At 35.5% G+C, this 22,557-nt stretch overlaps 1 protein-coding gene and 1 long non-coding RNA gene across 9 annotated transcripts in view; one reads left to right on the top strand and one right to left on the bottom strand.

Annotated features, from left to right (window-relative positions):
- The window catches only part of Hk (potassium voltage-gated channel subfamily A regulatory beta subunit hyperkinetic), a 63,866-nt gene that overhangs the window by 25,173 nt on the left and 16,136 nt on the right, over positions 1-22,557 (bottom strand). For 3 of the 8 annotated variants that reach the window (XM_089866237.1, XM_089866236.1, XM_089866238.1), the window contains exon 3: positions 21,133-21,210. In XM_089866237.1, coding sequence (XP_089722363.1) covers positions 21,133-21,210 — 78 coding nt within the window. Of the gene's footprint in view, positions 1-5,924; positions 6,897-21,132; positions 21,211-22,092; positions 22,262-22,557 lie in introns of those variants that run through there. The other 5 variants (XM_089866232.1, XM_089866233.1, XM_089866235.1 and 2 more) reach the window with 4 other exon arrangements.
- Positions 1,302-3,150, top strand: LOC149702413 (uncharacterized). The gene is made up of 4 exons (XR_016381732.1): positions 1,302-1,664; positions 1,729-1,953; positions 2,270-2,412; positions 2,493-3,150. It is a non-coding gene; the product is annotated as an uncharacterized LOC149702413 (long non-coding RNA).

Below are 22,557 nucleotides of genomic sequence, written 5' to 3'. Positions count from 1 at the left end.
TACGGAAACAACTTAAACCGCGAACTCGGAAATGGCCGTGGGTTTAGTTCTCTAAGTTCATAAGATATGTTGGCCATAAGTCTGTCACTGGTTACAAACTAGAGCTTGTCATGAAGTGAGTGACGTGGGCCATAGAGTCTAGTAAAGCGAAGACACCTGGTGAGGCGCTGTCAAAGGCCTAGTAATGTAGACTAATTAGGACCTAGATGGAAGTCCTGCAAAATTAACCTCCGAGTGTATAGCACTTCAATTCTCGCTTGTCGTTCTCGAACTAGCTCGAGCTGCCTCTAGCATTACTAAGTGTCATACTTATGGAACATATCTTATAAACTTATGGGTGGCTATATGTACCTACGCTTGAAGATCATTGGTACTCCACAATCCAGGACTAGGTTCCTTAATTCCCCCAGTACTTCCTTTTGCACCCCCCCCCCCATATAATGGAACGGATGGATTTTAGAATAAATGACTAGTAATTAAAGGTTAAAGGTTATATTTGGCGGGAGAGAAAGTTTCGCGCGCCAGAATAATTTTCCCGCCAGATGATTAGCCCTGCTTATTTCATTGGTTGCTCGTGGATCTTTCTTTGAAAAATCTCTTCGGGCCCTGAGCTAAAATATATATAAGCAATTCTGATTGAGATATCTGAGATTGGGTTGGATCATAGCAAGAAATATGGAAGGAAAAAAAAAGAAACCAGTTAATACGTAAAAAAATATTAATTAACAACCACGAGTACTTAATTAGCATACCGTCCCTGCAGCTATACTAAACTAGAAATTATTTCAGGGATACTTAATTAACGCTCCCGCGCAAAAACAGACTCAAATTATATACTTTCTTAAGCCTATTTATAGTATTTAGGCTTAGGAACGTTTTCTCGAAACGAAGCGGAGAGCTTAAGAAAGTTATTCTTACAATTACGTTTCGAGTGTCTCTTTAACAACAGCGTTAAACCTTGGGAAGGTTTATATAAGAAATAAGAGAGCAACTGGTAACGATAATATGATAAGTACATAACAACGCGGACGGTGTTGGTTTTAGTGGGCAAAAGTATAGTCTTCACGCCTAATTAGCATATTAGAAGCTTTTCTAATTAAGTATGGTATAGGTACTACCTCCGGACATCATAGGGAACCGCCTGGGGTGCGATAAATAATTACAAGCATCTAAAGACATCAATTAGTTGAAGTAAAACATACTATTGCACCATAAATTAAGGCCGGGGATGTTCTTTGGGAGATGACATTTTGCACCAAAAGGGACACTGTTTTCGAGATATGATTTAATAAGAGTTTTAGGTACACTGTAAAAAAAAATTGGATTTTGATGTGGTGTATTTGTACCCTTAAAGGTATTTTCTTAAAAAAACACCTTAAGGTGTTTATTCTAACCCTATAGGGTGTCAAAACAAGCCTCAGGGTTCTCTGTTGGTGTGTTTTTGTACCATTTGTAAATATTTTATGTTGTGGAGGGTGTTTATTTATACCTCAAAAGGAATTTTTTACTTGAAAGTCACGTGCGCACGCGCCATCGTGAAATAAATTCGCGCGCGTCGCGTGCCATATTTTTTTAACCCTAAAAATTTCAAACTAGGCTTAGCGACACTCATTTAAGCGACTACGTCCATTTGAAAATTAGTTACGCTCACAAGTCCAACCAAGGTAATAATTATGTGTAATACATTAATATAAACTGTGTGAATTTTAAAAATGTTTCCAATTTCAGACTTGTTTGAATCAGGAGCCATAAAAACTAAAGTTCTGACTAACGGATCTCATCCTTTAAAGTAAGGCAAGCCTTTGGCCAGTTAATTTTAATTTATTCTCTATTTTCAGCCATCAGAAGGCAACTTTTCCGTTTACACTTAGCATTACAAAAAATCATTACTGATGGATTAGTTCATGAATCACAACTTAAGTGATGTGAAATTTTGAAACAGCTAAAACCCAGGTTGGTATGAATTTAGGTATTTTCCACGTAAGATGTGAATGAAAAGAATTGTGGTATTTGGTCAAAAATGATAAAGTTTTAGGTAAGTTGTAAGTACATCCATAAGACTTTTGGAGTCCCGTTTTCCCTGACAAATCCAGGTTTTCCCCATATATTTCTCTGGCACCACCAAATAACTCCACAGGTTTTTTTTTGAGTAATAGTTTCAGGATGTATTTTAGAGTGGAGTAATCTTCTAGCCTCACGAAGTTGCTTGAATTTTACTGAAAATTTCCCTCAGTTTTTAGTCAAAAATTTATTTCCCCGACATGTCCAGGTTTGTATGAACCTGATATGTAAAATTTCATGGAATGCTTACGAAAAATACAGTAAATAGCAGTCATAACATCATGCCTTTAAAATGGAATCTTGTTGTGTAATGTTCTAGAGTGTTGTAACAGGAAAGGATTAAATTTAAATGTGAGTTTGAAAATGTCTAAAAACGGCGGTTTGATATTTTAAGATAATTTTAAATCAGTTCTATAATATTTTCATTGCAGGGTTATATTAATCGTGATGACTTCGACTGAATAATCTTTATTAAGTCAAAAAAGGTCGACCAACTATTCAAGCGGTTTATAATATCTGTTTCTGTGGTGGAAATTTTAGTACAAATGTAACAAAGTCATCTTTCTTTAATCAAATATTTTTTTCTAAAAATATTGTTAAAAATCTTTGTTTTTGATTTGACTAGAGAAGATTAATTATGGTATAAATTAATTAAATTTTTATATAGGGGTGAGATATCATTAGTTTTTTAATATCTGGTTTCTTAAGAAATAGTTTCTGGTAAGTGTTTAGTTTTTCATAGTACTAAATATTTAGATTATCAGGTTTAAGCTTAATGTTCTAATAATTATATTGTAGTGTGAAATTAATTTATAGGCTTTAAAGTAGCTATTTGTTCAATAAAAATTTAATTTTTATTAATGAAGTATAAATAATTTAAAAATAAATCAAAGTGTTAAAGTATTTTAGTCCGAATCTTAATTGACCCCGATAAAGTTAACTATACACTGAAGTTCTTTTAAAGAATTATCACAATAGATACCTCATGGCTATAAAACTATTTCGTCGAAAATAATCACATTTCCTTGCTCAAACTTTTAAACCCCTTTAATTGTAATAAAATGCACCTTAAAATGGAGAAAAATAATATTTTCGGACCCCCGAGTCAAATTTTTAAGGTACGGGAAAATACCTTTAATGGTCTGAAAACGCACCTATAAATGGAGAAAGGGCGCTTTTTGCACCCCTAATTCGAATTTTTGATATCCAAGAAAATACCTTTAATGGTCTGAAAACGCACCCCTAAATGGAGAAAGGGTGCTTTTTCGCACCCCTGAGCCAAATTTTTGATATCCAAGAAAATACCTCTAATGTTCTGAAAACGCACCCCTAAATGGAGAAAGGGCGCTTTTTCGCACCCCTAATTCAAATTGTTGTTGTCCGGAAAAGCACCATATATGGAGTCTATTTATACCCCAATCACTCAAGAAGGGTACATATTTATTCCCTTCTGTTGCTTCAAAGACAAATACTATGTTACTAATATGTACCTATTAAGGAGCGAAAAATTACCCAATGGTATAAAAAAACGCCCCTTATCTAGGGGTTCACATTAATACCCTATATGAAGGGTGCGAATTCATACCTTATATGGTACGTCTGGGGTGGGGGTCGAAAATACCTTTATAGGAGCGTTTCCGCCACATTTTTTTTTACAGTGTATGACCCCTTAATTAAATTATATATAATCATTGTCTAAATCAGTTTCTTAATTAAATTTAAGGGGCCATCTGTAAAATACTCTGGATGCAATCTTAACTCGAAAACAGTGTCCCTTGTGGCAAAATTGGATAGATAGAAGTTATACATTTTCGACTCAAAATCAATTTCCCAAAGAACATCCCCCTTAATTTATTTATCAGACTTATGAGAATGTTCACTTTCTACCTTTGGTTTTACTTCGATTAACATACTTTATCCATGATATCCGCTTTCATCTCTACGCTCTAACACTGACCAAAATGAAGAGGCTTAGGAGGATGCCATTGATCAAGGGTTATATAACGGATACTTCGGTATAGAATTAAAGAGAAATAAGCTTATACACGTTGATGGTGGAGAATATATATATATATATATATATATATATATATATATATATATATATATATATATAGTATAGGAAAATTCGGATATTCGATATATCTGTACCTAACATCATCAATAATCAAAAAGCGCGCGAGGCATCTCTTCGTATGCATCGAGATCAGAATTATCCGTATATTCAATCTATGGCAAGAAAAATGATTAAATACCGCCATGGCCTGGACATAAGATATACAAAGGAGAACTGAGGAAATGATGAGGAAACAAACGCTTATACGGACAAATTGAAATAGTTGTAGAGCTTCATTATTTATGCAAAAATAAAGTCGATAATTGAAAAGTTCCCAAAAACCATAACCTAAACGTTAAGCAAAGCAACAACCGCGTTGAATTGCAGCGACCATTGCACCATACCCAACTGGAAACATAATTTTTAAACTTTACCATCAATAATGTCAAAACCAACTGTATTTCCTCTTAGGCGGCTAGACCACACACACAAAACGCGTCGCGTTAGGCAAACATTCTAACCGACTTACTTCCTATAGCTGCTGGTCTAATACAAAACCACGTGTCAAACACTGGTGTTTTAAGCAATTACCTACATTTAAAATTTACTTTTGGATTCATTTCAAATGTTTCTCAGTATCATAAAGATTTCTGATGGTCTGACATTCTTGGCACTTCTTTCATCGCGTTAAAACTATGAGGGTTACAAGATTAAACAAAATGTCTCTTAACAAACGACGAAGAAAGCACACGAAACCTGATAATTTAATAGCTTTGAACCAGCTTCTACGACAGTGTGATTTTCGACACACTTATTTTTAGTTATTTTTTCAATCCTCAGTGTGCCAAGTTTGATACAATTTCACTATTATTCATTTTAAACATTGGAAACCATAACATCAAGGAGATTTAGCTTATAAATCGTAATCTATCGGCCTTCAAAATTAGTAAAATCACTCACTTCTTTGATAGGACGATAATCTCATTATCATAAAAATAATAATGAGTTAATTAAAAAGAAGAGGGATTTTAAAGGATATCACATCATCAGCTAGAAAAATCAATTTCTTTTATTATTAACCCATCATTTAGCGCGTGATTTTATAACGTAATTTTTCAGTGTCAATCTTGTCAGTGAAAAAAAAAAAGAAAATTTAAGAGAAAAATGAGTTTTCCCTTGCGCGCTTAGCAATTTCCCGCCTTTCAAGCTTTAGGAATGAAAATAAAAAAAAAAGAACCGACGTCCCTAAAAATTCTAGAAAAGCATTCTGCTACACGTTCGGGTTCAAAATTAATAGCAAATCTCTGAGCGGAGGAGAAAGTCGGGGTTTAAAAAATAAGAAATAGGGGTCAAGCTCGCTTAGTGACCGCGATATATAAAATATTTCATACCCGTCCATCTTTGTCGCCGTAAAGGGGCAGTGAAACTCCATAAGACAATTATTTATAATTTGAAATCGCGATGAATTTAAAAAAGTTATATCGAACCCTTTTTCTTGTTTATTTTAGGATTAGGCCTAACAAATATTTAAATGCTTGTCCAATGGATAACCTGAAACGTAACTGAAACACTCCCCCTTTAAGAAGTTATAGAAAAATGTTCCAAAGAACCACAAAAAAGACCAGTATAATAAATTTACCAGTCCTCTAACCCAAAAGAAATGTCCCTTTGAAGGATAGGACGGATGACGTAAGCGTATACCACAGAATGACGTGCAATGACGGTACAACAACTTCGTAGGTACATGGCCAAGTAAAATAACGTTTCTATACACCACCACTTGGGGGGGGGCAATAAATATACTCACAACAATCTATTTCTTTTAAGTCTCTTTTTCTTATAGGCCATTTCGGTTGTTAAACCGAGTCCGCTATCGGATCCGCTCGGTGTACTCGGTGTGGCCGGAGTTTTACTGGTTCCTTTAGCGGTGGAAGCGTCGCGCGACGACGACGAGGCCGAAGCGTGTTGTTGATGATGATGCGAAGAACCTTGTTGCTGGGAATGTGCCGCTTGTTGGTGCGAAGGTAACGATAGATGCAAGGGTAACGTGGCTTGCAGCGAATGGAAGGTCAACGCGAACCCGGCACCGGAGTTTTTGCCCGGAGGTTTAGGGCCGACGCTACTACTTCCGTGGAGAAACATGATGATTTAGGCCTTTACAACTTGATAAATAACCAGCGGCGAAACTTTAATCCTTTAAAAAGCCAGCGAGGAGGCGATTTTTAAACTCTATTATCGTATAACCCGTATAGTACAGAGTGCGACATGGTATTTTTCCGTCTCATATCTATCGGTCGTCGTTGCTGTTCGATTCTGCAAAAATACGAGCTGACTAGCTAGCTCTCTCTATCTTGTTCCGTTTCGCGTCTTATCCAACAGCAGCAGAGGCGGCGGCGGAACTAGGTAGCTTCCTAGGGTACTTTGTTTCCCCCAGCTTCTTCCAATCTTCCTACAGCACACGCACACACACACGACGACGATGGCTTGATGGTGGTGGTGGTGATGGTGATGGTGGACCGGGGATATGATTCTCTTTGGCGGGAATTCCTCGCGCGGGAAGCTAAGGAAGGAAGGAGAGGGCGCGCGCGCGCACATTGATTGACACCAACGTGCACCGTAAGGGGGCGGGTCACTTTAGCTCGCGCAAAGCTAGGGCCGATATAAAAGCTAACCGCGTTATAAGGCCGGCCGGATAGAGTCGTCGTTTCAAAAACTCGACGTTTGCTTGCAGGAATTTAGTCAGCAAAAAAGGTTTCACGATAAAATATATATTCGATTTTGTATCTTCGCTATTCAAATAGTGGACCTTTGGCGAGGGGTCATTCACTACTTAACTGGTTTATTGGGTTATTTAATTGCTTAATCGAGGCTACGTTTGACCCCTTCGTGTTCTGAAACAGCTTTCCGTGTATCGTAGAAACTGATTAATAAATGAGGTTTTAATAGTGACCTAACTACGTGATGGAATATTTGTATTAACATTATTTTAATGGTTAAGTTCCCACATAATTTCTGTTTTATAATTAATATTAATTATAATTGAAAACCTCGCAAATATTATTGGTTGTCAACAGACAAGCTATTTAAGATAAAACTAACAAGAAACAATTAAAACTTAATTTAAAAATATCCAGGAAAATAATCTGGTGATATTCCCTTTAAATTAAACCAAACTCTATTTTAAAATAATTAAAAAATAAAACATAGCGTACTAGCCCTCTTACAGGGGCAAACATCCTAATGCATTTTCAATACAACGCCTGTAGAAGTGTTTCACACGCTGCGCACCGGTGTCCAGGGAAAAGCCAACATTTAGGCGTTACTCAAAAAACTAATAACAAATCGCCTTATGTGATGAGTCAAAAGTATTTTTATCTATTTTTTATTTCCGTGTCGGTTTCCTTTGCTCGATAAGCCCCAGGCGTCCTTTTCAACATCTTCCCAAAGACTATATAAAGAAGACAGACACCCGAGGGACTGGCTAGTCTCGATAGCTCAAATGGTTTTCCCGTTTTACACCACAATACACGCTAAAGGATGTTTTTTCCTCTCTCTCTCTCTCACTCTCCTTAGATCTTCCCAACCTTCCCGTTGGCTCCAATCCAATTTTGCCGTAACACCTGAGCGCAATATGGGACTAACGAATAAAATGTATTATATTTTGGCGTAACCATGTTCTTTCTTTCTTTATAGGATTAAAACTAACACTAGGCCTAGGGTTTCCCTGTTTGTTACAAATATTGGCTAAGGTATGACTCGTAAGAGAGAGATATAATATTGACCCTTATCGCTGCTGTTTCTCCGCGATGAATTCATTCCGACTGGAGATATTTAAGGTCAGAGGTCACTCCATACAAAAATGTAAATACAGGGTTTGCCCCTGAATGGAGATATTTCATTTCAAATATATCTGAATGTCTAAAGTAATTTTCTCTGACCAATTTTAATTTTGTAGAAAAATCAGAATGTTGTTTGTTTAAAATGACTAACTTTATAAATATATGCTAGTGCTACTATAAACAAAATTCCCAAACCAATATAAAATTCTATGACTTTTAAAATTTTCTGAATTTTCCAGGAACAATATAAATATAAATATAAATATAAAAGGTATTTAGGGCGTAATATTAAGATACAATATATTTTTCTCTAAAGAACGTTGCTTCTTTGTACCCCAAGCATGCAGCAAACTCCATTCTACTAAATATTATATTATTTTATTTCTTTTTTTCTCTCCGACTTCTCATGGCCTGCACATCTTTCTCTATTTCCCCAGAGTCGTAATGAACGATTTTAGCTCTTATATACTCTACAAGTAGTAGGTATATTATACTAAGATTATACCTACTATATATATATATATTTTTTACTCTATTCTTATACAGAGTGTTTTTGATAAGTCTGCCATAAATGAAAAGGTGCGTTCCTTAGGTCAAAGTGAGTGCAAAGTGTCACCCAGAACATGATGAGGTCTACAAGGAAACATGGACTCCCAAACGTAGATTGACCCCTGTTTGGGAGCACGTATTTCCATAACTAAAAACTAAATGTTGTAGAGCACCATAAGTTCTTCGACGCTTTTCACTCACTTTGAAACTAAGAATGCACATTTTAATTTATGGCAGACTTACCAGAAACACCCTGTACAATATCCTCATAGAGAATCTCGCGAATGGAGAGTTATAAAAGCGCGGGAAATGAACGGAAATAAGCTGGAAAATTTACGATGGTGAAGATACGAGAACGGCTTTACAATAAGATCCAAAACCATGGGTACCCCTTACTATTATAATAAAATAGTAAGGATGCAGTAAGAAAAGCATTTATCAACCCGGTTTGCACTATAATCTAATCTCCATTAATTTCCCAGAAACAAACTACAGTATTCTAACGCATTACCATCAGATCAATGCTTCAAAAATAGGCTATTTTAATCGGAGAGAAATTGCAAGTTAAAAGATAATGTAACATTAAAGCAGATTGATTACTAATTTACTGACCAAGAAAAGTTCTAAGCTACAGAGGAACTAAGTGAGGTGTAAACTACGAAGTACATTAAAGAAGAGCACACTCCTAGGCTTAGTTATTCCAAGACATATCCGTGGCTCTAGGGGGTGGCGAAGCTACACCGAAAAGACTAAAAAAATTCCATCCTTGAAGGCAAAAGCAAAAAATGTACAATAAATTATAAGAGAGCTAGATCCAGCTATTTCTTCTATTTCTTTTTATAAGGACTCAAGAAGAGAGAGCCGATCCTATCCTAGGCTTTTCGTTTTGGTGGATTTTCTTTGGCCGGATGAGTCGAGCCGAGCCCTCTCTCTTTTATGTGTTACGAGTTGTTTATGTTAATGGGACCTTGCTCTAAATTTTGGCAAAAAGGAATAAACGCCAGTAGTCTTCTAACTGCTGGGGGAAAATATTGTTTTGTTGTGAAATAGAGCGTCGATCGTATAACTAAGAGCATTAAGAGATATATTCGTACACGGTTGTTGGATACGACCAAACAAACATAATCTCAACAGTTTAGAGCCTTTTCCTTTTATTGTTTTCCATATAGCTTTGATTTATTTATTTACGTCGGTCGTTACGGTGGGAAACGATACGACGAATTTCGTGCATGCATGGTTCAACTACTTGAAGGACGCTTAATCCTAGCTGTTGATGCAATTTAACGCAATTGCATCGTCGTTATCAATTGCGACAGGGACAATTACCTCCTGGCCGACTGTAAAAATACTCCTAGCTGAAATGTCTCAACAGGAGTTTCTTTCAACTTGTTAATCAAGTGGATAAAAGGGTTTCAACGTAATTACCATTTACAAATTAGGAAGACGCATGCATGCACGTAGTCTTTGTAAGATTTTGGATCTACGCAATTTAAATAAAAGCTTAGTTAGTGTTTAAGATAGTAAAAACATTGAAGAAAAAACACCTTCGTTTTCAGTATAACTTTCACTTCAACTAATACTAATTAAAGCGAGTTCGACGTTAATTTGTTACAAAGTACACCTTTGTATATAGTAAAGCCCTTTATAATCCCCGTGGCGTGGTATCAGTCTCGTGTTTGGTATTAGGTCTATTTTATCTCCGAATTCTTCCCAAAGTCACGCACACGTTTTTATTATCCCTCTTAAAAAAGTATCTACAATTTTTTTGGTTTTTCCTCAAAATCCCTTTTTCAATGTCCAAGTCGAAAATGCAACGTAGTTAATGTTAGGAGTGACGAAAGATCACGTCAAATAAGGCATCCACCATATTGCATTTTAATATGAAACGAATACACACCAAAGACTAAAAAATATTATTCACAAATACCATCTTTTCTCGTTATCGGTGTTCAAGGATTTTGGGGAAACAAAATAATATTTTTATTACGGATTTTCTTTCTGTTTTTGTTTTTTAACCTTTTTAAAGTTTCTTCCCGAACGGAACTAGATTTTACTTACGAAAGGTCAAAGGTTACAATTGTTAATCTTATATTAGCTGAGATATACTTCAACGTGGGAAGTAATGCATTATTTTCCTATCTCTATCCCTCTCCCAAAAGAATCAAAATAAGGCCCAAAGCTACTTGAATTATTTCTTCAGCTTATTTTGTTTATTTTTGCACAGTAAAGAATATCATTATGTTTGATTTCATTCTTTTCGTTTTCTCTCTAGGGTGTCTAGACTTAAGTTCTTCGCGTCAATAAGGATTGTATGGTTTTCAAAACGAAATTAAATAGAAAGTACTCTATTAAATTGTGTTACAAAATTTTAAAAAGTTTTTTTTTTAAATTAAGGTTTGTGAGAAGATAAATGACCACGCGAATATACGAGAAGCTTTGTGGTTGCTACAAAGCTTCTCGTTTCGAAATTCCCTGACTGTCTAAAAGCCATTTTTCAATTTTCAATTGCAGAAAATGTTAAACTCCCTGACTTTAAATTTCCCTAGTAACATTTCACAACCATTTTAAACTTCCCTAACATTTCACACTCATTTCAAAACTTTCCTGATTTCCCCATGGGTCAGTTCAGGTCAAATCAGGCAGTGTCCCGACGGCACCATCACCGATTTTGATGAAACTTTAACCAGTTGAAATATAGACTATTTCATCGGGAAATCCAAGTTTTCAAGTTAAAATTCAATCTAGATTTTAAGATATGAATAATTGAAAAATCCTCACATGGGGAAAGGAAACTTTTCACCCCCAATTCCAGCGATTTTGACAGCCGATATCTAGGTAATAAAACCTAATATAACCTTACAACCTTTTTTATTCTTCAAATGGGTGGTAGAGCCTAGATTAAGCTAATAATAGTTTGCGAAGAACATTTAGTTTTATTTCTATAAATCATCAAAGTGCTCTTTGAATTCAACCAAACGCGAAAAGTAGCCTATAACTTAATATCTCCCGATTCCAAAATCCAAGCTAAAATTAATCAAAGATAACGCTTTCTGGTAGTAATTGAACCGGGGAACACGAAAATATTTCTAGATTTATGGTACGACCAAGGGATGCGGTACCATTTGACTTCGAACACCGCCAAGATTTGAAAAATAGTAAAAACATGGTGGTCTTTGAAGCCTTGCCAAGGTACCACCACAATTGAAATATGTACCAAAGTACAAACCATCTGAAAGCCTGTGTTTTAATCTATAACATATCAAAAATCCAAGGATGATATAGAATTCCTTCGTATGTAAACGCGGCATCAAACCTGAAAGAAAATCTGAAAAAAGTTAAAATTTTAAGTTAGCCAAAACAATTGGAATATGATTATGAACGCAATATAGATTATATAAATACGTCTTGGTTTGGACCAACGCCGAAAAAACAAACGATATGTGTGAGGTTTATCAATTGACTGAAGTTTCAGATATTGAAATTTTTTTCTAGTTATTTTTATCCACTCAATCCTTAATCAATATTTAATTCAATCAACTGATTTTACTGTTAATCGATCTAGTCCCTCTAAATTAATTGAAAAAAATTACATATCTACGCTTTTTCAAGAACAATTACATTTTCCGAAAACATTTTATCATGAAATTAATTATTTTGAAGGGAGTACGTGTTGAGGCTACAGTATTGAATATTTGAAATGTTTTACTGGATGTCTAAAAAGAGCAAGCGAACTTTGGCATAACTTGAATGGAAAATGTTAATATTTTATTGTGTATGCCAAACAAGGGTGTTGCACGAATTTACACATTTATTTTCGTATATCGAAACGCTTTATTTCTATTGTCGCCTCTATGATGGTAAAGTTGCACTGGAACTTCCATTTCCGTACTTAAGAATTTCTTGGTCATAACTCAGTCTATGGTAATATTGGCTGAGTGTGTTGCGACGGCTCAGATGACCCATACACTGAAACCACTGGTGATTATAAAATGCCATATATTGGGAAAATAGAGGAAGGGAGGGGGTGTCGGAGTTAAATGTGACCTTCTTGGCATAACTAATAATGAATGATGTGAAATAACCATATTATTTCCGCGGGAAATGAATATAACAAGTACTGCAGTATTTCTGTTTATGTGATCTTTACCCTTTACCACACAGGATAAACTTTGTTGCTTTGTCTTAAGTAGACTTCATTCACTGTAAACGACAGTCTTATCAACAACTTAAAACAGATATGAACTTCCTTTGGTGCAAACTTGAAAATTTGTCAAACCAGCGACAATTAAAACTATGTCGGTCAAGGTGCTCACAAGTTAGTGAGTATCGACACGAAATCCCTTCAAAATAATTAATTTTATGATAAAATGTTTTCGGAAAATGTAATTGTACTTGAAAAAGCGTAGATATGTAATTTTTTCAATTAATTTAGAGGGACTAGATCGATTAACAGTAAAATCAGTTGATTGAATTAAATATTGATTAAGGATTGAGTGGATAAAAATAACTAGAAAAAAATTTCAATATCTGAAACTTCAGTCAATTGATAAACCTCACACATATCGTTTGTTTTTTCGGCGTTGGTCCAAACCAAGACGTATTTATGTAATCTATATTGCGTTCATAATCATATTCCAATTGTTTTGGCTAACTTAAAATTTTAACTTTTTTCAGATTTTCTTTCAGGTTTGATGCCGCGTTTACATACGAAGGAATTCTATATCATCCTTGGATTTTTGATATGTTATAGATTAAAACACGGGCTTTCAGATGGTTTGTACTTTGGTACATATTTCAATTGTGGTGGTACCTTGGCAAGGCTTCAAAGACCACCATGTTTTTACTATTTTTCAAATCTTGGCGGTGTTCGAAGTCAAATGGTACCGCATCCCTTGGTCGTACCATAAATCTAGAAATATTTTCGTGTTCCCCGGTTCAATTACTACCAGAAAGCGTTATCTTTGATTAATTTTAGCTTGGATTTTGGAATCGGGAGATATTAAGTTATAGGCTACTTTTCGAGTTTGGTTGAATTCAAAGAGCACTTTGATGATTTATAGAAATAAAACTAAATGTTCTTCGCAAACTATTATTAGCTTAATCTAGGCTCTACCACCCATTTGAAGAATAAAAAAGGTTGTAAGGTTATATTAGGTTTTATTACCTAGATATCGGCTGTCAAAATCGCTGGAATTGGGGGTGAAAAGTTTCCTTTCCCCATGTGAGGATTTTTCAATTATTCATATCTTAAAATCTAGATTGAATTTTAACTTGAAAACTTGGATTTCCCGATGAAATAGTCTATATTTCAACTGGTTAAAGTTTCATCAAAATCGGTGATGGTGCCGTCGGGACACTGCCTGATTTCACCTGGACTGACCCCCATGTATCCCATGCAAGGTTCTATAGCAAGTAACGATACGACCAACTCCCACCAACCAAACCCAACCCAATTTTAAAAGAATATCAGGTAAATAACCCCGTCATTCTTAATTATATAAAAGTCTATCAACGATCCATGAAAATTAAAAGGAAATATATCTTTCCATCCAAGGGCATGCACGCTTCACCCCTTTACGGCCATCTAAATAACTAACTGTATTTATAAAGTTAACGAAGCGCAAGTAAGCTTTCTAAAAATATATTTATATATGGCTTCCCAATTCCCCTGATGAACTGCATGGTATATATAGCTATAGGGTAATATACCGGGCTGACAAAGTGAATATTTCCCTGCCTCTTCCACACCCCGTTTAAGATCGAAGCGATATTTATAAGAAAATTGGGGAGACAAAGTATAACGTAACGCTTCTTGGCCCTTCTCTCTCTCGTCTCTTCTTCTCCTTCAGGGAGGTCGATGAATTGAGAAACAGTGTAGGGTTAAACTGGCAAGACGTAGGTAGGGAGGGAGGGGGATATGGTAGAAAAGGCTTCGATTACCGTACGTCCGCTTTGCTCTCGAAATATAAATCATCTTCTCTTATACCTTATCCCACTTTTCCGCTGTTGGCAAAAAGGATCAGGCGGACCCCATAGCTATATGGGTTCGACCCTGATATCGGAACATATCATTTAAGGCGCGAGACGGACTTACGAGTATTATCATTCTAAATGCCCCCTCAGACTAACGGACACTACGATTTTTGACCGTAGTTTTTTGATTTCACATAATTCCAAGCTATCAGATGCAAACATAGAAATAGCATTAAGTAGGAATGCCTGGTCATACTGGACACTATGACGTGGAAGGCTTATAACCAACCGCACAAGTGTCTCTTCTGCAAATTGAAATAGTTAGGCCTTACTCCGAAACATGACCGATTTTAGACCGTTATATTTTTGATTTCACGAAAGCTATCAAATATAAATAGAGAAATAGCATAGTGTAGGAATGCCTGGTCATACTGAACACTATTACGTAGAAGGCTCAAATATAACCGCACACGCGTCTCCTCTGCCAATTGAAATAATTAGGCCTAACTTCGAAACATGACCGAGTAAATGCTTCAGTCAACAAACAAGATACGTTTCTTTTTCAATTCAAATCGTAAAAGTAGCAAAAAGATTTCCTTTGATATTATATGAATTTAAAATAATAAGGAATAAGCTTCTAAAAATATCAATATTGAATTGTGGAATTCATTTCCTGAAACGTAACGTGAACCTCTCGACTAAAAATAGCTATGGAACTTTACAACATTTTACCTCTAGATGATCGCCTAAAGATAAATCTAAAGGCTCGAAGAAAGGCCACGCACCTTTTCTCTCGCTTTTCAATTCCTTCTTTTTTCTCATCGTATATCGGAAACAATGAAATCGGGCTCGACGTTCCAAACATAGGACACGTGACTCTGAACCCACCAATGAGGATCAGTTTCTCCATCTCCCTCTCTCTCCCTAAGAACCTTTATTCTCGCGCTGAGCTAAGGAGACTAAAAAACATACTAAAGGCAAGCTAAAGAAGCGGACTATTTATGGGAAGGTCGATCGAAACGATGGAAAATCGCCATTTTTCACAACAGATTTATCAATATATTGTAAATCTGTTGTGAAAAATGGCGGCCGGGGGTAGAACCGACGTACAGGGGGTGATTTTGAGTCGGCAAAACGTACTGGAGCGCGGTTTTCAGTTGCTAACGTCTCGCTTCACCACTATAACAGTCGCAAATTTACAAGTTAGCGACACTAATAAATTTTGCAGGGGACATATTCGTAGGCAGTTAAGCCTAACGAAAGTAAACTAATAAAAAAACCGGGGAATAAATAGAAAAAATAAACACGAGAGAAGTCTTCCAAGCACGCACGACAGTGTGTGACGCACGTACAGCGTCAGAGAGCGGGTGTCATTTTGTGGAAAGATACGGGTCCTGAGATTTCCACGTGTGTAATTGTTTATTGTTAACAACCCAAACTTGTTAATTAGGTGTCTTAATTAAGAATGGGACCCAGAATAGTGTTATATCGTACGGGTTGGCAAATAGGTTTCATTTCAAAATTCCCCGAGTGACTTTTACAGGTTTTCCCTGGCGATATTAAGTCATTTTCCCTGACTAATTTTGAACACTTATTTGTAGAAAAGTCAGACTAAAAAATGTCTAGTACAATTCACTCGCAAATGTTAGTACTTCTATATTAAAAGTATCAAACAAATACGAAATTTATGTAAATTTTAAAATTCCCTTTCATTCTACACAAACAAACAGTTCCAAAAAAATCCATGACTTTACCAGGACTTCCAGGAACTATCCGTGACAATAATGGTCACTACAACATACCCCCACGAAATTCCCAGGCCCTATTATAGCTATACGGTTAATTTTTGTTTCCCTTGGCAACGTTTTTTGTCTTTTTCCCAGCGTTTTTCTTCATTTTATTTTTTTCTTTTTGGATGTGAAGGAGAGAAGGAGAGAGAGAGAGAGAGAGAGAGAGAGAGAGAGAGAGAGAGAGGGGGAGGGAGAGGGAGGGAGGGGGAGAGAAAACATAGAACGAAATGCTTAATAGTTTTGGGAAAGAGACGTGTCCTTTCGTGAGAGAAAAACGTTTCCAAAGAGAGGCAAAAGAAATAAACTCCAACCGACAAGAAGAAGAAAAAAACTAAATATAGATAAAAAGAAAAATTAAAAAAATAAGAAGAGACTGCGAAAGGAAAAGTATAAGAAAGATGAAGAAACAAGTAAAGACGATTGTACAATCGAAAGAAAATAAAAAATAAAACGCGTTCCATATAAACTAACTAAAACAAAAATCAGACCATTACTGTGTTGTACTGTACTGTAACTTACCAACCATCACGTAAAGGTGATGTGAATGAGTACTAATCCATACGTGTCTGATACACAATATTATTATTGCAAAATTAAGAAAAAGAAATAGGTTTATAAGTCATATGTTCCCCATAAGTATGACACTACCTATACGATTCGTAATGCTACTGAGAGACTTACAGCTCGAGATAACTAGTTCGAGGGAGAACGACGGAAGCGAGAATTGAAGTCATACACTCGGTGGTTAATTAATTTTGCAGGACCAAGTTCCACCTAGGTCCTATTTAGTCTGCATTACTAAGCCTTTGGCAGCGCCTCACCAGGCGTCCCTCGCTTTACCTCGAATCTATGACCTACTCCAATCACTTCAAAATTACAAGCTCCAGTTTCTAAGTTACCAATGACAAACTTATGGATGGAACATATCTTATGAACTTATGGTAATAGGCATACAAAAAAAAAAGAATCTCAAGAGTGATTACCCCCTCGTTTTAAATCCTTTCCAAAACTGTTTGTATTCGTATTCTTTACCAAATTAACAAGAACGTAATTTAAACTATTTCACCCTTTCTTCAAAGAAATCTAAAAAAGCGGAAGTACTAGAAGAAGAAAATCTTAGAACCCGAACAAACCTTTCCAAAAACTTTCCACCTTAAACTCCGACAACTCAAACGAACGAGAGAGAGGTGCTGGGCTTTTTGGAAATGGCGAAATTAGCGAAGCACGTGTGGGGCGCTAGTGGACTTAAGTCTATAGGTTTCTTTAATCTAAGTTCAACACGAAACTGAAACGTGTATAGCGACTTAAAGTTAGGAGTGTTTGGATGGAAGGGAAAGAGCTTCAAAGTTCAAACTCTCCGAATCTTCAAATCGTTTCGCGCCAAATTTAAGGGCTACTTGCCTATATAGCTGCCAGTTCCCGAGTCCAAGCAAGAGTAACAGTGTTTAAGAGTTCAAGGATTGCCATTGAACACGCCTCTTCAAAGGGGATAAATTAAATATGGAGATATAAATAATTCAAAAAATAAGTTATATGAAACGCGTTGCATTTTCTACACTGTATATTGTATTAAAAATATAAACACTCCGTTATTATTTACACCAAGACTAAAGCAACCCAATGCCAATGGAGGGTCAGATTCGGGGAAAGGAATTTTTGGAAAGGTAGAAAACGAAAAGGGTCCTCTCGACTTTGAACGCGGCGAGAACTTTGCAATGGAAAAGAGAGATTCAAGAGAGACAGAGAAACAAAAAAATAAAAGAGAAAAGGAATTCAAGATGATTTAAAGAGGTTTCGTTTCGAAAAGTCCTAACTTTGGGACAAATAACATTCCATCGGGACCAGATACTATATAGCTATTCACGACAGGAGTGAAGTATTTCTAGGAACTTCAAAGTAATTTTAAACTTTTACGAACTTCCCCTCTGCAGTGTTACATTTAAATAAAGACTGTGTTAGCATTAGTTTCGACCCAAAATTAAAAAGGTCAATTTCCAGTCTCGTGAGGATGGCGTCGACTAAGTAACTTTAGAAGGTGTAAGATTTAATTTAAAATACCGATACACTAATCTAAGCAAAGGTAATTAGAAATAAAGGAAAGTAAAAACAATATTAGGTATCATCAGACGTATATAATACTTCTCTTCGAGAGAAGTGTACGGGGTAATTGTAACATTCAAAATTTAACAAGGTAGGCCTAATTTGAATAACGTACTTTTCCAAAAAAATAGTTAAATAAAATTACTTCAGAGTTTCGTAACTTATTTTGGTTATGTTAACGCTATGTTAAATGAAATCAAGATCCTCAAAATTGGTGCTCCTAAAATCTAGCGAGAAATTTGGCTTGCTAAAACGTTTAAGTAGACTTCGAGCAAAGCGAGGGACTAATCACTATCATCAGAGTATTTTGTGTATAATAACTAAGGCTCATAAAGAGGACGCGTAATCCCATTAGTGAGTAACCCCTCGGGTATAAGAGGTAGGCAACTCGAAGCTATTGGAGAGGAAAATGCGTAGGCCTATATTCTCATCAACGGCGTCAATATTTCCCTTTACAACCCTTTTCAAATAGATCATTGGTAAGGTAACATTGATCTTACAGCAACGACCGAGACGTCTTAAGCCTCGCGGGCATCATTTACTCGGATTAGATTTAATCCAATCGCTTCATTACCGATTTTAAAGATCGATTCATCTGTTTGAGAAGCATCGAAATCGATACTACAAAGTTCCAGAAAGATTAATCGATCAAGGGTTTTGCTTTACGAGGGTTAACGAACTCAAAGTACATTGCATATAAGTCCTTAATAATTTTTAAAAATTCATTAATATTAATTATATATTTCTTATTCCACGCGCTGAGTGGAATAAATTAATATTTATAAATTTGATACTAACACTATAAACTAAAAATAAATCGAATTACATAGACAATAACATATTGAATCATTTATGGTCGGTATGTTTTCCCATTTACAGCTCTAAGGTTGTTTAAGAGCGTCTTCTTAAGGTTAGATAGCAGTAAATACAAAGCGTAGTTAAATATTAACGAGGCGCAGTTATTAAACCATCGGAACTCATAAATGAGTAGTATACAATTTTGAGTGTTTGGGTTATGGTTATATAGAGGAAAGATTGGATGAACACATTGTATACCTTCTATAGGCTATGAAGCTACATCAAGGGTAAGACGCAATAAGGGGGGCAAAACAAATAAACGAAAGTCGAAAATGAAAAATTGAACTTACTTAACCTATTTGTTATAAGATTAGTAAATTTTGTATATAGACTATGAAATTAAGAAACCGCATTACAATCGCGAATATTTAGAAATCTATTGATTTCAATTAAATTAATTAGGAAGAAAAACATATTAAAGCTTGGCAAAAAGATAATAAAAAAATCCAAGTCAATTAAATCAATACAGACTTCGTTAAAAATAATTTCCTTTTAAAAATTCCATACCGGAAGGAGAATTAAAAATAATTCCCCAAAAACTTTAACTTTCGTAAAAATAAAAACAATAGCATGAAATTTTTAAACATAACCGGGAAATTTTCCTCATCGTTGCTTAATTTCCCACGGGACTTCCGCTTAAATTTTTAATGGGGGGGGGGACATAATACCCGCCCGTTTCCACCCCACCCCCCAAAAGCCGTTGCCCAACAGATGCCAACTCAGATAATCGAAAAAGGAAGATGACGAAGGTAAGTATAGCGAGAGCTCTGTCCCAATAACCCTCCCACGCGTTCGCCAGCCCAGCCACAGGCAGGTGTCCAACTTCATCACTTACTTCCCTTCGTCCCCAGTAATTAGCCAATGGACACACACGGAAGGAAAGAAGGGAAACGGAACGGTGAGCAGACGAAATTAAATAAGATGGGGATGAAAATGAAATAAAATAAAATAATAAAACTTCTCATGCAAGTTGAGTTAGGAAGCCTGGGAAGTCTAGGGTTCGTACGAAATTTTCACATTGAAAATCCCTGACCAAATTTTCGCAATATCCTTGACCATTTTAAGGTATTTACCGGGCCCACTTTTCACACCTGGCTCATATTTAGCGTTACTCGAAGCATGGTTTGAAATACCAAACGAAATCCCTGACATTTTAGGAAAAACTTTAAAATCCCTGACTTATTCCCATATTTTCCATATACCTGACTTATCCAGGTTTTCCAGGTTATCCAGGTACCGTACGAACCCTGCACGGTAGGGTATTTTGAGGTTTCTATACATCGAAGTTAGGGGAAACGAACGAAATTGGTCAGTTTAAAACCAAACTTTGAGATAATTACGTTTACGAGAGTCGAAAGAGGTGGAACGGGGAGATTTTTATGGTTTTAGAGGGATCTTACGGACGGTTTAGTATCGAATAAACGTAATCGTGATATACCTGTTATCAACAGAAGGCTCTAATTTGATGTAAAACCGTATTTCAGACCACAGACACCTTACAAGAAAGTCTGCAGCCATAAATTAAGGGGAATGTTTATTCTTTGGGAAATCGATTTTGACCATAGAAAATGTAACTTCTATCTCCATTTTGTTTACCACAAGGGTCACTGTTTTCATGTTAATAACTCGAAAACAGTGTCCCTTGTGGCCAACAAAATAGAGATACATAGAAGTTACATTTTCTTATCAGAAGCACCTTTACTTCAAGTTAGAGACTTTTAAGCGCTAAAAAATCGTTCAGACTGCGGCGCGATTACCCAAAGTTCCCAACCAAAATGCACTTACTGGCGCGCCGCTTTGCTATTTTTTTTTTTTTTATTATTTTCTATTTCTTTAACGTTTCAAAAATCGGCCAATAAAAAAAGAGATTTAAATTTAGTTCAAAGAAAGAAAGAAAGAAACTTACTGGAAGTTCTTTATTTTTTCGGCATGCTCTTCCGCTATAGCATTGTTTTCCGTCACCACATTCAAGTCTTTAGAATGCCTGGAAAAAGGAGTTTTGTAAAACTATTGTTAAAAAAGGACATTGTACCTCCCCATAGTCAAAAGATAACCTAGTTCGCAATTTAGGATATAGAGACTTTAAGAAACGGACTAAAAATAAAACATTCTAGATAAAAGATGTTTCAAATTTCGTTTTATAGCACGTGAAAAAACATCTCACGTGCTTTTGAAATTTTTCACGTGAAAAAAATTATCTCACGTGCTTTTGAAATTTTTCACGTGAAAAAAATTATCTCACGTGCATTTTAAATTTTCACGTGAAGTTTAAACGCCTTAAGTCTAAGCCGAACTTTTTTTTATTTAATTTCTTAAACTCTCTAATGATTATTAATTTTATTAATAAGTGTTAAAATGTTAATTATTAAATAAACAGTACGAGTCTTCAAATTATAATCGTCATTATTTTAATTACGATTAAATTTTTGATGATGCGTACCGCGAGACAAACCAAATAAATAAAAAAAAAAGATTTAAAACTAAACGATTTCGTGCTAAATTTTAGCAATTTCTACTTGGCCAAAATTAAAAAAAAAAAAAAATCTAATATTGCCAAAAGCATTAATTAATTAATTAATTGATTTTGATTTCGCAATTAATCAAAATAAATTAATTTTAAAGGTTTATATAAAAACAATCTAATGCATCTTATTAATTTACTTAGTTAAAGAATTCAAAAAGAAACACGTCACTCCCTGTATGAAAAAAAAGGCCAGGCTTTTTATTGTTTTTTTTTAGCAGTTTTTACGTTAGATGGCGCTTTTTAAATTTGGTTAAGGGTGTTGGCAACCCGCGTTGTTAGATGTTATTAGTTGTTAATAGATATTGAGGACATTATTGTTATTATTGTTTAATTAAATCTCACTTTGGCGCTTGATTTTCACCAGACATTTGCGAGAGAACCGCTCCATACAGCGCCATCTAACAGTAAGAATTAATTCAGGCTTTTAAATCATAATCATGGCCTTGTCTTTCACACAAGGGGCGATGATTAAACAGGAATCTAACACTCTTTTCATAATATTAGGTCAAATCTGAAAGAGACAAAATTTTCATCTCAAAATGAACTTAGGTTTATAATTTTTAAGAAAAGTGGAGGACGGTTAATTGTTTACGTGTTCGGGAACCAGTAGTCCCTTCAAAATTAATCTTTCCACTAATGTTAATTAAGTATACCATTAGAAAAGAGACTACGCTACTAAATCATTTTTAGGTGTAATAATATACGTTATTACGTTGAATAAATTAACGTTTATGGTTTGTTATATGTCAAGTATTTTCTACCCCTAAAACAATTTGTAAATAGCCGGACTGTGGTCAAACGAGAAGG

This window comes from Phalangium opilio, unplaced genomic scaffold (assembly GCF_054372755.1).
Source record: "Phalangium opilio isolate 3A_F unplaced genomic scaffold, DU_Popi_V2 ptg000017l_1, whole genome shotgun sequence".
NCBI classification, from domain to species: domain Eukaryota; kingdom Metazoa; phylum Arthropoda; class Arachnida; order Opiliones; family Phalangiidae; genus Phalangium; species Phalangium opilio.
The sequence above is the reverse complement of the archived record's forward strand: the minus strand, read 5'-3'. Positions and strand labels throughout refer to the sequence as shown.